Below are 20,586 nucleotides of genomic sequence, written 5' to 3'. Positions count from 1 at the left end.
CACCTTAAAAATAAATAATGAAAGTGTTAAGAAATATAAAATGTTGATTACTCTCAAAAAAGCGATGCGAACCAGTCGGTTTCAATGGCTTATGTTTGCTTCGAGAAATGTCTAGACGTTGGGCGAACTTCGAGAAGACAATTTCAACGTAAATAAACGAGTAACAGGAATCTGACAGCAATACGGCAAAATTGTTAGGAACTCCTTTCGAGTTCGCGTATAATTTGGAAGATCGGTTTCCGTTATCACGTGCGGATGAAAAAAAAAGGAAGGATCGGGGTCGACAGAGCGGAAGATAAATGAACACGCGTCGTAACGTAGAAGAGAAAAGCCGACGTCGCGCGTCGGCCGCATAAATAACGAGTGAAACGTCACGTGCGGCGATTCCAGCGGACGCTGCATCGGCCCGGCCCGGCCCGACCCGGCCCGACCATCCACGCGGATCGGATCGCTCGCACTCGGCGGTGCACGGTGCAACAATTTTCACCGTCGCGCCGCGTCGCGTCGATACAACTCTGTGATTATCAGTTACGGTACTGATATATCGCCGCGGCAGTTATTATTCTCCGATTGAATATATAATTGCAACCTGGTGGCCGCGAAATAACTGCCCATTAGCCCATTAAGCACGATCCTCGGCGAGAAACTGCACCGCGCGCTCCCGGACGCCATGTCAAGCATCCTCATCCTCGTCCTCGCATCGGCTCTTTAATCGACGAGGTCGCCGGATTAGGCAAACATTCTAGTCACCATTGCAGCTTCGCCATGGTCTCCGAGTACTCGGAACCCGATCCAACGGAAGCCAGCATTTGAAATTTCAAGTTCGAGAGATCTCGAAATTGAAAAGGGACAAGCGTTAGATCGATTTTTATTTCAACGCGAACGGTGTAATTAAATCTACTAACATTTTTAGATTTTCTTAGCATTGGCATTAAACAATATTTACTTTGTCTACTTTATTTGTTTTATTCTTATTTTATTTATTTTATCACCGCGAAAGGTATCTAATATTTAAAAAATTATAATATAATATTGTAGCTGAATGTTAAATTTTAATTTCTACTTTTATTTGATTTATTTTACTAATCGTGCAAGGTACCTGATGTTTAAGAAATTATATAAAAATATTGGAGTTTACAGTCGCACGCTCTAATACTTTTATCTTAATAATAGATAACAAATTATTAGATGCCATGACAATCAGTTCGCAAACAACCGATTGGTATAAGTCGGTGAAGTATTAACTAAACGAAATACTATAATATTAAAATTGACACATTTTTTTAACGAATTTGGTTGGGTCTTCCGTAGGCGTTCATTGCGTACATTTCTCCAAAATATCCCTAGATTTAAGTGTAATTAAAGTGTAAAACAAAAACAGACGAAGACCGTAATAATGTCCATTGCGACTCTCGATCATGGTGTTAATTGTCGCATACTTATTAGAATATTGATCTTTTAATTGCACGTTGCATCGGTTTTCTCGAAATAATGGTCCACCGGCATCGATTACGCGCAAAATCTTTTCTCGCCGGCGATCGAGCCATTAAATTCGTCAAACAACAGGTTCGCGAACATCCCCGTCGGATAACCTGAAATTTTCGGAGCGAACGCAACATCTCGCGTTAGGTGGTCTCCCTAACGACATGCAGGCAGCGATGAAAAATTGAAAAGTCGTTTTATGGGCCCCGATGTTCGACGATCAACGATTACAAGCTAAATTGCGATACTAGTTCCACGTTTTCTTGGTCGATTTACGTTCCGTCTCCGCGGCCTTCTACACCGTATTTATTTAATAACTGGGTTATTAACTCGGCCGCCACCCCATCGCATTCTAGATCATAATCAATCTACGTATCTACGTGTTAAGTGATACGCAAAGGCACAAGTATTTTGTGCTTGCGTCATTCGATATCGAGCGGTGGTCATTGAAACACGTAACTTAATATTTCGAACGGATCAGAAGATAATTTCTCAATATTATGTAATAACAATGAAATACGTTTGACAGACATGACATTCATTTTTTACTTTCATTTTTAACAATTTAATCGGGCTGACGTTTTTGCCAAACGACAGAGACAATTTTAATTTTGCACGAATATCCGCAGTCGAATTATCACGTATTGTCGCAATCAAATGACGGTACACTCTAATGCCAACAATTATAACTAGAATGGTTTTCGAACATTCGAATTTTGGAATTGCGAGAAAATTTGCCCAAAGTCTAATAGCGTAATACAAGATTATTCGGCGGGAGCTGTGGATTTGAAAATTGGTATTTCGAGATCGAAAATATTTGCAACATCCGGTAGACACGACCATCCATGGCACGGCCATGCATGGGCATGGGCATGGGCATGGATATAACGGATGATCTTGTAAATACTCGACAAGCATTCTGTAACTACAAGTCGAGGCCGCCCGCGTCGCGGAGTCAAGATGTTTATTTGGTTTTCCCACGAAGAATGTCGTGAAGAACACTCGAAACTTAGACAACCGTGAGCGTCGAGCATCTGAGAGTTTCCAAGACTCAATACTTCGATCGTCATCGTCGTCTCAGGAGCCAGGGGAGCCAGGAGGCGCGGAGGCTCAGAGGCAAGCGCAGGTGCAACGAACACCGTGGAGAGCCAAGTACCGTAACGAACTTAGTTACCGATTGCGATGACCGAGATAATGCACATATTGTGTACAACAGAACAAACAATTCTTTCAAACGATGCTCTCCCTCCGATTTAACACGTTCGCGCGAACGTCATCGCTCAACTCGGAGCATTTCGCTCATTTGTTGCAACAATGATGTAACCGAAAGATCCACGGTTTCATGGAACTCAGCTTTTACGCTCGAGATTCTTGAAATTTTCTTCTAAATAACGCGTCAACATGCAAAACATTCGCGGAATAGGCGAAGTCATTTACGCGTTTCACTTAACGCACTTAACTTAATTGGGGGATCTTTATGTGAAATAAAAATCGTCAAACCCAATTGCAAGAAATAAGAATTAAGCGAAAACGCGCATCTTTTAATGCGATGAGGGGAGGAATTCTCCGCAACCTTTCTAATAAATGCATTAGATCCAAATACATCGTTTCGCGCTCTGCATACCGAATTGAAAAAATCACATAGTGCTGACATAATTTTTATCAATTATATTGCATAATAGGCAATATACTATTTTTAGAATACCTCAATTATATTTTCTTGTAAAGTTTATCTTATCTGTCATATTTTATCTTATTCGTACATTCCTTACATGGTACATTAATACTTGCTTCGAGGCTGAACGCAACATTTTATTAGATGTCTAATAACGAAGACATTTGCATATTGTAAATACAAATATAAACGTTCCATTCTTTACTTAAATTTTGATAAATGTTCGTATAATACACTGTAGCAAACTATTCGAACAATTGAAGTCGATCGAACTCAATCGCCGAAATTCCAGCTATGGCGAAACACGGCGAGGGACAAGCGAGTTCGAAACACACGTGTCTCGAATGCGGCTAAATTCCTGGTATTATTACAGTCGCGTTATAATCGATAAAGGATCGTTGGCAGAAACTAATCCAATAGACGCGAACTCGTGCATTTTTTAAGACCTTGTAGGGGGTCGACGTCACTGTAAGTCGATAGCCACAGCTCAAATGTCATGGTTTGGTCTGTGCTTCGACTAGCGCTACTTCAGGGTGCTTTCAACTCTCCTTTGCATTGCAACGATCGCATGCACGAAAACTGATTGCACGAGCTACCGGGAAAATATTCTACACCGAAATACGCAAATGTTAGCTTGCCGACGGAAACCGTTAATAGAAATTCCTCGTTTAAATATACAGTGCGAAGCAAAAGTCGACGCACGTAAAATGGTATCACTTTTTATCAAACTGGTCAAAAAATTTCAATTTTTCCACGTAAATATTGTAGGGAATTCACTGTATAATGACTAATATTGTTTTTTAAATTTTATTATTACTTGGAATAAAAAAAATGTAAAAATACTCTCGCTTTTTCGCTTTCTTATCTGAGCGTATAATGAAAATTTAGAAATACATTTGGTATTTTTCGGTAACTTGTATACATGTTGAAATTATTTAAGAAACAAACTTTGTCGCATAAAGAAGTGTTTTCTTCGTTTAAATTCGTAAAATGGACAGCGTCTTGAAAATGGAAAGAGGGTGATCCAAATTTTTTACAAGAGATAAACAGCCAAATTTATCATTTACGAAAATTAAAAATTTGATGTCTGAAAAATGGAATCCCGAAAGCTTCTTTTCAACGCTTGTCGAAATGAGAACTGTCGTTACAGAGTCGACGATGGTTGAAATCGCGGGTTATAGGAAGCCTTTGAAACGACTGACGAACAGAGCGAAGATAAATGAAGACAGGTCAATCGTCCCTCCGGCAGTGAGACGGCGCTCGCGCCAGCATAGCGTCCGCGATCGGTTTCTCGACAACACTGATAGCGTCGAATTCCAACATTGATCTCGCTTTAAATATTTAGCTTCCCGATCACTGACCCGTCTCAATGAGACCCCCGTTGTAAACGCAACATTGCGATCGCACCGCGTAACTACAGCACTGGGAGTTCAGCGCAGTCGGCCATCGCAGCGCAGCGCAACTCGACGCGTTCGCCACCGAAAGAACAAGATAACGAGCTAAACGTATTACGATATTATCGCATCTGTATCGCGTTTCCAATCAGCGCGTGTCAGCATCGTGGATCATCAGCATTCTCTCCGGTTTGCTCCATTTCTTCGCTCGATTTGTGAAACGTTGCCGCCTCAGCGAAATTTTTGCGATTTCGGGCGAAACTAGCGACAGCGAGCAACGCATAAAAACGTCTGTTCGATTCCGTGTCACGGATTCAATGATTCCACTTTTCAAGAATTTCCAAAGGAATACAATTTCTCGAGATCTATGTTACACGGGTTGATTTTGTTCATTTCAGGGACGTCGTCGAATGTTCTCGCAAAGACCAGTAAATGTAAAATACGAAAAGCCCGTTTTCTATCCGTCAGTATCGCAAAACTCTAGCTACGATTCTAGGCGTCGTATCCATGGGAGATCGTCCGGAAGGATTTTTCGCCGGCGTTGAAAAGTTGTGCGAACCGTATCGTAAATTCCCGACCCTGCTCGCACACGAAAAGAATCGAAAGGGAGCTGCCGGGCGGCCGCGGTGGTTTCTTCGCGGCCGAGATAGTTTGTGAAATGCGCATTTTCATGCACGGTTAAAACTATCGAAGCGAAAACTCTGTCGGGTCCGATTTTTCGTTTTGCATTTTCCTCGTAACCGTAGCAACAACACACAGCGACCGAGCAATTCGAATTTCTACCCGGTGGCGGCGTCGTTCTCTAGCAAGTTACGTGACGGGATTCTGGGTTCGATGGCCGTTCGAGGCGGCGCGGCGCGGCGCGACCCGCCGTTGGAGCGCCGAGGCGCGGAGCGGGGCGAGAGCCAGGGGGATGGAAACGCGGACAAAACAAGACGCGGGTAACTCGCGACAAGTCAGCGGGATAAAGTTTTCCCGGCGGCGGCGGCGGCGGTGGCGCCCGAAAACTTGCAGGAACTGCAAGTGTCCGCTGGACTCAGGGTTACCACCCTCGGAAGGGATGGGTTTGGGGGGGGGGGGGTGGGGGGGGGGGGCGAGAGATGGAAGTCAGTAGGGGCAATACTCTAAACTAAAGTCGATGACTGCCGTTACGAAGGAATGGGCACGATCGACTCGGTAAGTTCAATTTGTAAACAGGACTCTCCATAATGGAGAATTGTTACACCCCCGAAGGTCTCTCTTGCTATTCGATGGAAAAGGGCTTCGGGGAAACGTCGAATCTAAATAGCCGATGCGGAAGGTTTTTTTAGGTAGATATTTATGGAACATCGATGTTGAAATAGTTGAGATTTTTTCTCGAAAATTGACAATCGAAATGGAAACTTATTCTTGCTGCTAATACTTTTAGTAGCTTCAAAATAATCTATTCAGAGTTTTCAAGTTCTTTACTCTTCCGGATATTCTGAATTGCTCGATATTAAAACCTGACCTATAAAGAGCCGGCGAGAATGTGACGTGCAAGGGTGTAAAAGAACGAGCAACGTCCCCCCTCCCAGTTTGAAACGTGCAAAAAGGTTCACCTTTGTGTGAGCAACCAAAATGCACGTGGTTATCGAGCGACCACGGTACCCTTCATCCTATGATCGTCAAGATAGTTTATACTCCCTATTTTTATTACAGCATTATCAAATTCTTTCCGTTCCTTTCCTTCTGCAAAAATGACGATAGTTCCGTTCGACCGAAGCAAAGTGAACAAGGTATTCTAAATCATCAAGAAAACACCCAAAAAGTGGACACCTGAAATTTTTTTCTTGGTATTTTTATTGGAGCATGGGAGATTATTAAAGGAAAGATAATGCGATATCCGTTAAACTTCGAGATAAGAGTCCAATGAAATTCCAGATAAGAGCTTCGGTAAACACAGATCCGATATCTCCATACGTTATTTCATACTCTTAAGTCTAGGGTTTATGTTAGCGTGTCTGTATGTTAATTTGTAGAAAATTAATCCGGGGTAGCGTGACTTTACAATTATTCGAATGGCAAAAATGTTAAGTTACGCTGATAAATATATATATTCCAAAGTGCTAATAATTTATCAGAGCTATTCTAACCTGTTTCAAGTAGGTTTATCGGATAACCCCAAATGTTTATGAATCAGCAGCGAATAAGATATTGGCCACATTGTCTTTACGAATCTCAAAGATTTGGATTGTCTCAGCAACTTGGTAACTTAAAACTGTTTCTACCAACCCCCATGATTGCTTTACACGTTAAACCGAATATCGAAGCGTGCGCATGTATTCAATTATTCTTAAAAACATGTACTATAAATGTATAAATAATCCATAACATATTCAAAGTTTATGAATGAGTAAATTCAGTACACTCTATAACGAATTAATCTCATCTGAGATTTTAAAGTGAATGAAAATCATTCTAATAGAAAGCCATTTAATAGTTTTATTTTTCTTTATTCCTTAATAAAAACAAGAGCTTATATGATTTTCTATTAGAATCATTTTTACCCCATGTAATATTACCGCGATAATAATAATATGACCAAACCGATTCGATCAATGTAGAGTTCACCCTTGTTAATTAATGATCGATCGTCCGGCGGAACATAAAAATCAGGTGTATCACAGAGTTCTAGAGAGACGGCAGGTCTACGAGTTTGAGTATTACTAAATTAACCGGCGATCACGGCCGGGTTCTTCTTGTTTCGTCTTCGACACGGTTGTCATCACCGTTGGCATTCCATTAAACGTTGACGGCGTAAAAAATGAATTGCCGTCGGGTCAGTTTCTGCAGAAGACACTCGTTAGCGGGATCCCGGATCACGGTAACGTCCGGCATAGTATAACAAAAACAAGAACTGGGCTATGGGGGCCGACTTTCATGTCCTGTCCTGTCCGTTCTGTTTTGTTCGGTTCCACCCTTATAGAAAGATGGCATGGCGTGGCGTGGCGTGGCGCGGCGTGGCACGGCATACACGGTGGTAGTCGATTCATCGGCCGCGTCCCGTTCGTGTTACGCGGCCGTTCACGGTGATTTACACGATCATTAACAATATCGTCCAGAGAACGAAAGATTTACACCGTTCTCCGAGGGAAACTGCTGTCTCTAGGCTCCCAGAGGATTTTACCACTGTCTCGAAGGACGGGCCACAGACGAATATTCACCGACCAAACTTTTTACGAGTGGTCTAGCTCGTTATTCTCCAGACCGAAATGGAACGACGCGACGCGTCGGCTCATCGCCGCTTTTTAACCTAGGTTATCGAGCGGTTTTTTTCGTTCTACACCAATAAACGATTCATAGCTGACCCCACAGCGTTTATATCGGGCTGTAAATCTACCTTTATAGCCGCCTTTCATTTATCCTTAATTGAGATATCACCGGTCGGAGCAAATCTGTAACGCTCGCTGCCGATTCTCGTCCAATTCCAATAATTAGACGCTCGTTAGAGGCTACCTCTCGTCGGGTCTCGTCGCAACTAGGCCATTTTTCGGAATTTATTGCGGCCGGGCTCGATCGTGCGACGTAAAACAACTTTTTTCCTACGCGTCTGGACATTGTTCGATACTTTAGACTAATTTTTTCTCCTATAAACCGAATCCTGGACAATACTTATCTGCTTGACTCATTCGTATTTTCATACCTTTATTTCGAAACATATAAATAAATTATTTACATCGTTCATTGTTTGAATGAACCCATTAAGCAGAGAAAAAATTCCTCAGTTTTTTTCCAGTTTCGAATACATGTATCTTAATTATTATGTTTTTGTCCTCTTCATTATTTTATATTAGAACACGTATAAGTATTTCTCAAAACCAACGACGAAAGAGTTAAACAAATCAAACTAATAGTAGCCGTAGTTTCTTCGGAGAACCAATTGCCAGGTACATCTGTTTACTGTGCGAATAACAATTAGCCTCTCGAACGGAATAATAATTGTAAATGGCCAGGATCGAAAATCATGCGTCAAGAATATCTACGTACGAAAGCCGTGCTCGTGACGCGTCGTGACGCGCCGTGCCGTGCCGTGACGCGCCGTTGCCTGCCTCGCCGTCTCTCTTTCTTCTCCGCTCTTCCGAGACTCCTCTCTCCAGCGGTATTCCTCCGAGAGGATCGCCTGATCCGTGGAACGGGCTGATTAACTTTTTAATTGAACCACTGCGCCTGCCAATTATTTGCCGTTCCTCGATCCCTCGTTCGCGTGTTTTGCACGCGTGAATACCGTCCCAGTGCTCCCTCCCTTTCTTTACATTAATCGGAACAGTGATGAACGGTATGATTTCATCGGGTTTCGCTACCTTTCGTTCTTATTCTTCACAGATATCGCACGGTGTCAAGAAATTAACACCGACCGGCAAACATTTTCCGACACGCCTGGACAATGCGATATCGATCGAAGAGATACATCGTTCGCTTCGTCGAAGAAATCTTGTCGAGACGAACGTGTAGCGGAACGAGTTAGGGGCGCCACGGTGTTCTAATACACCTGCGAGAAACTCTAGTTAGATATCCGACACGTTCCTCTCTATTTGTTAACGCAAAACTTTCCACTGCCATGATATTTGCCCATTTGTGGTCGCATACATATACGTACGCGCGCGTACATTATATGCCCGTTGTTTGCATGTTAATTTACGAGTCGGCCATGCCAAGAGTCAAAACAGGGAAACGATCACATCTTGTCTCGGCCGTTAACAAAGGATCGTCACAATTATCCCGGCTCGATGACCTTCGAAAATCAAACTTTTCGTTGGAGCTTCACAGGCACGAAGTTAATAAAACCGTGTAAACGTCGGAACCTTGTGGAATCCGTCGATAGTTTACTCAGGGATATGGATACGTTTATTCTAAGAATAAAAGTGAATTCACATGGCTCGGTATCGGATCGAATTGATTTTGAAATTATCGCACCGGCACTCTACGAAATAAAGATCCATTTCAAAACAACGATAACGCGGAATCGTTTCAGAAATAAAACATTTATTATCTGCCATCGTACCATTTACCGTATATCGAGCCAAAAACGTGTTTCCAAAAACTCGAGCATTTTTGTCAGCGTCATTCGATTCGACCAATATTTTTGAAATCATTTGAGCCGAAGCGCATCGCGCAACGAGAGCTTTAAACATTCGTTTATTAGACATGTCGACGATGCGAAAGGTGCAGGTAAAAATAAAAGACGAAACATTCGATTAACGTTGCGTCCTTACGTCGGAAACAAGAAAGGCAAGAAGAAACTTCAAGAATATACAAGTACTTCTCTCGGACAATAAAATCTTTGGAAAAATGTTTGATAAGAGTGAAGGTAGATATAAAGGCTTTGTTATCGTTTTCTTTGTTCCAATGGTAAACTGTTAAGCGGTCTATCGCAATTTCTCTAGATTAACGATAGAAACCGAGGACTATGTAGACGGTTCGCATGAATAAATAAATAAATAAGAAATGATCAATGGATCCAGAGAGTTTCAAGCGTCCAACGAACAATAAATCGTTCTCTTCTTGATATTCGAATAAACATTCCGATAATATCTAATTCTTATGTTCAAAGTCGAAATTCAACAGTTTCCATTACTTTTATTCGAGAACGTATTATAATAGACATTGTACAAAATTTAAATAAATCCAATTCTGGCAACGTTATAAAACAATATTCATTAGTTCTAGTGTTAACCCTTTGCACTCGAAGACATTTCAACTGCAAATCTAAAATAATTTTTCTGGCTTCTAGTATTTCTATTTTATATAACAAAATTCATTTTATGCATATGGAATCGAGTCTCGCGACTCATATAACAATTACACTTTCAACAAATATTTCGATCTAAGCTTCGGTGATATCTATAAAAATAATTTTGGAAGGTGTTACAGCAATTTTAATGGCGCCGCAGAGTCGCCACTCGGGCGCTAAGGGTTAAATAACGTATCAAAATCGAGCATGGATTTCATAAATCGTGGGAAGTCTACGTCCGCGCAGTCGCGATCGGCGATATTCTACGAAAACACCCGATCGAACAGAAATATTGACCTCGTAAAAGAGTGCAGAAGCAGCACGGAAAAGAGCGGCGTTGATACGAAAAGCGAGCGAAACGAAAACGAATAGGAATCACCGACGATTTCGCTTGGCGAGCGTTTTTCGCAGGTGCGCAAAAAACCAGTTGTTCCGTGACACGTCCGAATAAAAAAAAGGAAGAAAGGGCGGCTCGCGATCGATCGCAAGAAGAGCTTTACGTATTAGCTCGCCGTCTGTCGGAGAACAATGAGTCCTGTCACGCGGCGCGTGGGCAGAGAAGGCGAACGAACCATCTCCATTATTATTATTATTTCGCGAGGGTGGCAACGACGCGCGGCTCGCTACTCGCTACTCGCTTGATCCACGGCCCGTGGCCCGCGCGGATCTAACCGCGATTGCGAGTGCGAATCGTGGCGGCCGTATTCTCGCAGTCGTATGTCCTTTTACAGTTTCGGACGGGGGTCTCCTCCATATGGCCGGGGGTTTCTTTTGCGGCGAAATCTTGGATATTTCCCAGGGATGCAACATTAAAAGTGCAATAGCCCGATCTCGATGCGGCCTCGGCGTTCGGTTAACGACCGTCAGAAATGGCTCGCGTCTTGGCTCGCCTCTGCCGACTCTCCGGCTAATAGTGAAAAAAACCGAAAGAAATGAAAAGAGATACCGTAATGGACGGGCTAATCGCACACGTGTCGTTCGACGATGGCTCCTCCTCGTTTCCGGAGTCCGGAGCGTGCCGAAACGCCGCGACGCGACGGCATTCGAGTCCATCAACGTAGACACTGGACGCTGTCGTTCCCCGGAAACCACATTCTAAGGTTTCCCTCGAGAGGGTTGGCTACTTTGCCCGGCATCCTTTGTGGAACCCGGCGCGGCCGATTCCCACCGACGGATCGATGGCTTGATGGCTCTATCGCTCCGCGGCTCTATGGCTCTATGGCTCCGCGGTCTTGTGTTGTGCGAGGATCACCCCGGTCTCCAAGAATTATTTTCTCTTTCGATAATGTGCTGCCGGCCGGCGATACCGGCTAAGCGAATTGCATCGTTCTTTCTGTCTATCCGACGATGTTACGATCCACTATCCACCTATTGCATTTCGAGCTGCACAACGTCCAGAACCCATTTATTTCTCTACGTACTGAACTAAACGAACGTTCCGTTTATATTCTTCCCTCTATCCCGAAAAATCTTTGCATCAATCGCAGGAACTCGAACGGAAACGGAATGAGAATTTCGTCGTATTTCTGACATGGATGTCGAATTGCACGCAAAGCCATCGAATTATTTGAGCCCCGTCGAATCGAAGAGAACTTCTGATACGAATAAGAGATTGCTGGCCTTGTCGGCGGAGGGAAAATCGACTTTGTAGTCTGATGAAATAATTGATAAGGAAATGACACGGTAACCTGAGCAGGGCAGCTTAACGCTCGAGCCGAAAGTAATCGGCGAACGGTAAGTAGATTAGCGGACAGACACGGCTGTTTCCACGAGAGTACGGGAACACCGGTCTTCGTGGCCACGTGGGGCCGCAAGTGAAATTCTGCCGGATCGGTTGTCATCTTACACCGATTCAACTTATGACCCGTAACGCACACCGGATGTAAATATCCTTCGAGGCGGCACATTACTTTCTACATGCACAATAAGTACATACATCTACGCCACCGCTACCTGGGAACACCGGTAGCGAGCGGCCGCAAGCACGCGTCGCGTCGCGGCTCGCGGCTCGCGGCTCGAGCACCTCCGAGACACGTTCGCCTCGAGGTCAAAACTCAATCTGACTCCAGACTACAGACCCGACTCTACTACCAACACGAATAAATCAACTACCGTGAACAGTCAATTTCTCGCCTACATTCGAGTGCTCCTTACCTGTACAAGTCAAACATTCTTTTTCTTTCTTTTTTTCAGAGATATTATTCTGGCCTCACTGAAAAACGTTTCCTTACTTTCGAGAAATATTTGACGCTAAAAAGCTAAAAACTTATAAAAGTATATTTATTTTTTATCAAAAATTTCCTACAAATTCGATGGTGCATATTTTCCACCATATACTGTAGGTTAACGATTAAAACTTATTATTCAGTCAAGGCGTTATCTTTTAGACAAAAAAGACTAGCAGTATTTAATAAATAACGAAATATTAGCTTTTCCTTAATTTGTGTCAATTTGTTTACGATGGTGAAGTTGTTTGAGTTGTCTGTGTATATTAATTTGTTATCGAACATTAATTTGCTATCGATCGGCTGATATTTTTATCCCACTGTTATTATTTGTTTATCAATGTTCGTGGAACATTTAGCATTTTGCATATTTCTCCGGGATGGATAGGTCAAGAGCTGCAGCAGTTTCGCTGCGAAATTAAACTCGCAGAAAGTTTCTCCAGCCTTGACCTAGCACCCAGTCATTACCACGTTTTTGTTTGCTTTTTAAACAGCGCTGTGCGCTTCGCAGCTTTGAAAATGGGGAAATGAAAACTGCTGTGATGCAGTTAATGTTTAAATGGCAGTTAGTCGCTCATTCTGTGCCGCGATACTATATTAATAGTATAATATGTTAATAATATACTATATTAATAGTACGTTATATTAGTAGTATACCATATTATTAGTATATTATATTAATAGTATACCATATTAATAGTATATTATATTAATAGTATACCATATTAATAGTATACCATAGAAATAGTATACTATATTAATAGTATAATTTATTAGAAACAGAATTCGCCTCGTATTCCCTTCTAGTATAGAAGATAATATAACGGTATCGTGCAAATAAACAATGCACGCGACAGGATTATTACCGCGCGCATTCTACTTCTATAATTTTCGCGGATTTATGTCTGCATACCGGTTTACTTTCGTACCGATTTGTCAATCGATTTGCAAGTTAACGACCGGAATCCGTTCGTCGGCTCTTGCATTTTCACCATAGACATGTATAACGTTGTGTGACATTTACTTTTTCTTCCGTTATTTGCACTGTTACATAATGTTCATAATTATACTCCGCCTTGTGTCACGCACTACGTTCCATTCATTATTTATAGACTCCTTGAGCAGCCCGTACTCAGGATGCAAAGTAAACAATTTTTTTTTCTCCTCCCGGCGATTATAACAGCGCGTACCCCCGTTCTTACACTTTTAATAACAATAGCGGTAATTTATTAGTTAACGGCGACGCATTATTAACACGTTAACGACGCGGAGCATATTTATTAAAACATTCTAACAAATATGTAATTAACATATTTTAGTGAAATTTTCAGGAACTATATATTCTATTATCAGAAAAACACTAAAATATATATGTTACAATGAGTACAATAAACTGAGAATTCTCCTTTTCCGAAAACAAACAACGAATTTTAAGCGCAGCAATGTTTACAATAAAAATGTCGGACCAGAAACAAAGATAACGACGAAAAAATCATGTAACAGAAAAACGAGTACAATGCGACAAATTGTCGCACTAAAGACCTTGTACATTTGGAGGCTAGCCTATTACAATCTTCTTAATTTGATTAGGATCACAATTATAATTCGCTCGAATGGAACGCTTTGATATCGAATTGTTAAGATTGTTATCGCGGCAGTTAGAGCGTAAACAAGCGAAGAAGGATTAGCATTTCGGTCAGCCGAGCGCGGTGACCCAACGTCGCGGAGAAATCGCGGGGCGTTCACTTAGATCCATAAATATTCTTTCGAAATCTGTATCCTCCCGTTTTAATAAGCCTCTAATTCACTTAGGTGTCACTTAACCGTAAATATCGGCAGGTAGTGTCCCTTAATTTCCGATTAGAGTCCGAGGACGCTGAGAGCGCTGAGTGGCGAGAGACTCTCCGACATATTTGGTGGTCTAATAGAAGATCCATTACCTTTATCGTCGTTTCAACCTTCGATTCCGGAGTAGAGAGCACTCACTGTTACTACCGACACCGTCAGGCAAAGACGAGGACGAGGACGAAGACGAAGGCGAGGACGCGACAGCACAGGAGTAATTTTCCCAGAAATCGTCCGGCAATTTGTTATCAGTAATTTGGTCAATTACTTGACTCGATAATGTGCTGAGTAAAGGTTCTCGTTCGCGGGCATTAGTACTTCTCCCTGGCTATAGCAGGTGTACGAGAGCTTCTCTAACCTTATCTGGCAGGCCGGAGGACGTTAAACGAGTAGAAGCGCCTATTGCACGATAACAGATTCCTTCTTTTTTTTTTTTCGGCGTTCCCAGAATTCCAAGTATTCGATGTTCCGAGCGACACGTTTCGAACTGCTCGTTCGAGTCATCCAGGTGTGAAGTGATTTCAATTTCTGCTGCAAACTCGTGCTGCTCGACTCTTCCTTCCGATTCTCATGCAACTGCTATTTTTATAGGCCTTTGTATTTTCTATGCTTCGCCCCCCCCCCCCCTCCCTCTCTCTCTCTCTCTCTCTCTCTCTCTGTCGCTCTTTTTCTCCATCTCTCTTGGAACGGATGAGCTTTCAACCGTGAGAACTAGTTAGAGAGTCCCGCGAGCTAGATCTCTCACCCATTTTTGCTCTTTTCGCTTTAATTAACGCGTTCGCAGGTTCCGCAAATGGGTCGCGGCTCGCGACTCTTCAGCCACGATACGGCCAAAGGTGTTTCGTCTTCTATAATCAAGATGGCTAAGCACCGCGACTTTGGACTCCTCTGCTTCGCATATCGGAGTAGATTGAAATTATGATTCCGTCGCTAATTTACACCTAGAGATCGATATTTACCGGTTCCGCGACGCGTAAGTCGCGTCTAGCCATTTACAAAACTCGAATCGCGGAAGGTTAAAGCTTTCGAAATATCCTTTGGACACGAGCAGTGGACGAACGACTCGCCGACATTTTCGTACGAGATGTATGTTAGAGCGGTGTACACTGAGACAGTCCATGGTATTGGTAAAAAATTCACGAAGATGGAAATATTATACCATGTGTGGCACGTATGCTAGGATTCTGCTGATTCGGAGGATTCGAGGGAAAAAGTTGAAGCGCTGCATGCTCGCATCGCTCGGAGTTGTTTTACGAAGCCTTTGCCGTCACAGTATTTGATATCAATCCGGGACACGAGGCGGATAATATCGTTACTACGACCTTGCTTTCCTGATTGGATTGCCCTCGTACTTGTACCGATATTGCCTACCGTTCGACGTCTACGTTCCATGTACACTGAAACTCGGCGCAAACGCTAACGAAACAGAACAATCGGATATGCATCGCGTCGTCCGAGAAACATTGAAAAATAGCAGCCTCTCACGTCTCTAACTCAGACTTTCAAATGTTTCATAGAATTTTCTCTACGATTTTCGGTCCAAGGATTGCTTCGGCGACTCCAAACACTGATGACACGTTTCGTAAGTAAAATGTTCTCTGAGCCACCCCTTTCGCTAACAATTGCAAGAAACAAGACAAGAAATCGAGATTTCATCTCTTGTTGAGTTACATTTGACTTCAATTAGATTAATGTACTTTACACATTATGAAAAAGAAAGTGAAAGTTTTTTGTTGTTAGTAATAACGTGGCACCACTGGCAAAGTGTTAATCGTTTCTCTGATAGAACGAGACAATTTTTCTGTTTTCTTTCGGATGCCTACTTTTACTTTCACGCTCAGATCTTTATAAAAGAAGAATCAGTAGAAACGTATGACGATGAAATCTCCGCAAAATTTTCACGAAATCTTCGTCGTCGCAAAGCGAGATTATATAGAAACTCCGGAAATGAGCTCGGAAATATCAGCGAAAGCTGTGCCTGTTCGAAATCTGAACATCCGAATGACCACTTGCAGAAACGCTAGACACGAGTTGCGCGGAAGAGACGCATACTTCGCCGATCGTACGATTATTCTGATACAGATTTTCCTGTTTGAACCGGCAGGCGCAGGTGGATGATGCACTCGGCAGAAAAATTGCGAAAACGTCAACAGGCAAGGTTCAAAGCGATGACGCGCGCCGATAGTTGATCGAAGTGCATTATCGATCGGTACAACCGGATTCGAGCCCACTAAAATCTTTCTTGTGTTCACTTGTTATTCATATTAGCACACGAGCCGACGAGTCTGCGATATTCGAAATATTGACGCGTTCGTGGCGTAGGCAGAGATTCCTCGGGTTGGTCGCGTCATTTTCACGGAATACTCGTCACTCGGATGGAAATTTCTCAAGAACTCCATGAAAATGAAAATGACGTCTCGTCTATGGGCCGGGTGCCGGCCGGGCCGATCGCTTCCGATTTTCTGCGGCTTGATCGCGCGAATATATCGAAAAAACCGAAAACTGAACACCGAAGAACACAATTCGTTGCGAATGCGATTGTCCGCAGCGATAGCGGAGGGAGAGGTGGAAACTGATTGCGTTATCTGTACGTGTGTTCGGTATGTATAAAAATAATCTTTGAGCGCACGTCGCTAGAAAATGTAGCGAAATTCGTGGAACCTTCGCTGGAAGTACATACCTCGTTGCATTACCGTTGCGATCAACGGTAGGAAATCTACTTGGTTCGCGAGTCGAACGATTCGCACGAATTTCTGAAGACACCGATAAGTTCATCGATCGATTACTATATAATTGAAGTACAATCCACAGATTCAGAAAATTATAAGAACAATTTTATATTAGTTCTTCTGGTGTGTACATTACAAGAAAATCATGTTCAACATTGGTAATTTCATGTTGGGTGAAAAAAAGAGCAACTGCCATTTTTGTGCCACTTATTATTCACTAGCAAAGGGTAGCTTCATTATAACAAAGATCTTCAACGGATAAGATTGCAAGATTTCATCGATAAATAAACGGTGTTGTAACTGTAGCTTGATCGAGCTACGTATACCCAAAGAGACGAAAGACCGTCAGAAATTCTTGTATAATGCTCCGGAATGGAAATCCGCAGGAAGCCTGACAACGAGAAAGAAATTTAATTATTCCGATCGCGGTGATTCGTCATTGGGGAGATAGAGGCGCTGCACCAATTGATCGGAACGTCGTTTAAGCGTTTCAGCGTTTAAGTTTAAGGGAACAGGAGAGAAGAGGAAGAGAGCCAGAGAGTACGGGACGATAAAACGAGGCGGCGCGGCGCGGCGCGGCGCGGCGACGAAAGTAGAACAGAGGGACGAGAGCGTGGGAGCGAGACGGGCAGATCGAGAGAACGATCGTTGCTTAATCGAACGGGGCTCATCCAGAAAGCATTTTAATTGCGCGTTTCACTTATCTAAAATATGTCAGGTTATCGGCGACGTATCGTCTGATTTTCCAACTGACAATCCATCGCTTTCGATAACCACCAAAGTGACGGAATCCTATCGACGCGGCGACCGTTCGCATCTGTGGACGATCTCTCGGTGTCCGTCGGACACGTGAAACACGAATCCGTGCTCGGCCATCTTCGAGCGTAGATGCTCGAGTGACCGGCCGTCACGCTTCGTTTTCGAGAAATCGCGAATTCCGCAACGATGCTCGCGAAATCGAGTACTCCAGCGATCTATTTATAGGATCCACTCGTAAACCGCCCGCCGCGTCGCGCCGCCTATGGCAATCGACGGCTTACTCTGTCACCTGACGCACCGATCCAACTTCGAAATCCATGAATTTAAGCGCAATCGTGTCGCAAACCGTATCTAGGTCACGATTAATCGGCCGATCTTCGCGCGAGCTATAGATCATTAATAACATATCGGAAGGCGTCAAGATCCAAGATGCATTCCAATATTTCATTGTGGCGTGTTTCTAGAAAAATTCCGGATGCCGAACACCAACTTGCAAAATCATCGAAATCGAAATCGTTCGGGTACGATAACCAGCTACAGAACGATGATATCGTGAGAAAAGCGTAACGGTACCAAGCGAAAACTCGAAGAATAAACTGGAGAACTTGCATTGTCGTTTCGCGGCACCGTGAAATCTACCTCGCTCGCGCGCGCGCGTCCCATCATTTTTCAACGGGGTCAAAACAGCATTCAGCCTCGGCCGAAGTATTGCGAGACCGTGCACGACGATCATGCTATCAGCAAGTTTCATTCAATCGGTCCGTAGAACGCTTCCAAGAAGCACGAAGCACGAATCGCTCATAAAACGTCGAATACAGCGCCGCGAATTCCTGTTTTACATAACGTGATTTCCTCGGCGCACGAGCGCACCGGCGCACCGGCGCACGGGCCCGCGAGCGCACGCGTGTGTGCCAACAAACATTAATATCGCATTAAACGTTTCTTTCGCGCACTTTGTTGAACGTATCTGCCTAACGCTTCACCCCTGCCAACTTGGGTATTGGGCATAGTATACCGTTAGCCAAGCATAACGCAACTCGGCTCACTTTTCACTCGGACGTCGCGAACGCGAGTTTTTCCTCTCTCTACCATTAACGGGGGTATTCCATTCAAACGGATCGACGATTTCCGTCTATTTGCACTGTTCGCATTTCACTCTAGCTGTTCGAGCAATTTCGATCAGAATTTTTTTAAGAAATCTTGGAACATGATTCGCTCATTTGGCAATAGCCACGACAATTTTCAATGTAATGTCTTATCACACGCGTGCCAAATAATTTGTTCTATCATCTCAACTTGAGAATGGTCACATTTTCCTCATATAGTTTCGAACGTCCTACAGCTTGATGAGAAGAAGCTGTCCGGCGTCGGTTTCCTTGGTTTTTTTAGAACAGCCGGTGAAAAGGCGCGTTAGCACGGCAACGCTTAATTGCGATCGCACGGAAACAACGATAGGGAAGAAGATCTCCAGCGGCACCAAGCGCTTGGTCGCCCCACAGTTGCGCATGCTAGGACACTTACATTTGGTTCCGCGTTCGGCGATGTGGATGCGGTGGATGGACAAGATCGTAAAAGGAGCGCGTAATCCGAAGCGGACGTCATCCCAGTATTCGTGTTCGAAAACCTTGGTCGGTCCGGAGTCGGGAGTCAGGAGTCAGGATCATTTACCAGCGGTCGTAGTGCGCGCACTGGCGACCACTACCACTGCCACCACCACCACCACCACCAACAACAACAACAACAATAAGAACAAGAACATGAACAACACCTACGACGCCACTATCGTCGGCCGGGAGCACACAGCGTAGGCCGATCGTCTCTGAAACCATTCGAATCGGAATCGGAGAAGCACGCGTGAGGCACGAGCCACGAGCCGCCAGCCACGAGTCCCGAGTCCCGGAGCGACGAGCCACGAGCCACGAGCAAACGATCGCTCAGGTGTCCGAGTATCGTGGCGGAGAAGTCGAGATCGCCCTTCTACCCCTTCGAATCATCTTCTCGTTCTCTCCGAACGAACCACCCTTGGAGCGCAACCCCTCGGATCGCTCGAAAGAGAGGAGGAGCTAAAACGACGAACGATCTCCCCTCTTTCCGCGGTCCCGTCGCGCCGCGTCGCCTAGAGTCGCGTCGCGTCGGTCGGAAAATCAAAAACAACACTCACGTGCTTAAAGTGAGACGCATCCAGGCGCGTTGCGTCAGCAGCGTCGACGCATTGCGTCGGGCTGGCCTTCTGGAGCTACTTTCAAAATCCTTGCATCCAGGCGGGACTCCTTTCTTCCGAATCGTGTGTGCCTTAACGATGACCGGTAATTCTCTCTCTCTCTCTCTCTCTCTCTCTCTCTCGCACAGTACGATGCCTCTCCCTCTCACGATGCGGTCTCACTAATTCTCCGCACTGATATACACGAGAAGAACAATGTTCCCCCGATCGATCGATCGATCGACAAAGATGTATCGTTTACACGTCACATATCCTTGCCGCCAGCACTGTGTCGAATGTCGAGCGGTCATTCACTGAAACCGAGACCGAGACCGAGACCGAAACTGAAACGGAAACTGAAACGTAACGGGCGGTCGTTCGTGGATCGTGGATTGATTCGCGCACTTGACCGCGGGCGCCGCGGGCACCGCCGCTGCCGGTGCCGGTGGATCGGCCGCGGAGGTTCGGTCGTAGGATCGGCCGCGAGATCGATCGCGAAATCGGTCGCTGGAGCACGCGACGGAG

General features: G+C 44.2%; 1 protein-coding gene across 1 annotated transcript in view; it reads right to left on the bottom strand.

The window, feature by feature from the left end:
- LOC144476119 (fibroblast growth factor 8) overlaps positions 1-20,069 on the bottom strand; it is a 62,977-nt gene extending 42,908 nt beyond the window's left edge. Inside the window, exon 1 of the mRNA XM_078192724.1 lies at positions 20,023-20,069. Coding sequence (XP_078048850.1) covers positions 20,023-20,042 — 20 coding nt within the window. The 5' untranslated portion in view covers positions 20,043-20,069. The remainder of the gene's footprint in view (positions 1-20,022) is intronic.
- Positions 20,070-20,586: the final 517 nt, after the last annotated feature.

This window comes from Augochlora pura, chromosome 10 (assembly GCF_028453695.1).
Source record: "Augochlora pura isolate Apur16 chromosome 10, APUR_v2.2.1, whole genome shotgun sequence".
Classification (NCBI taxonomy): Eukaryota; Metazoa; Arthropoda; class Insecta; order Hymenoptera; family Halictidae; genus Augochlora; species Augochlora pura.
This window is presented reverse-complemented; position numbering and strand designations above follow the sequence as displayed.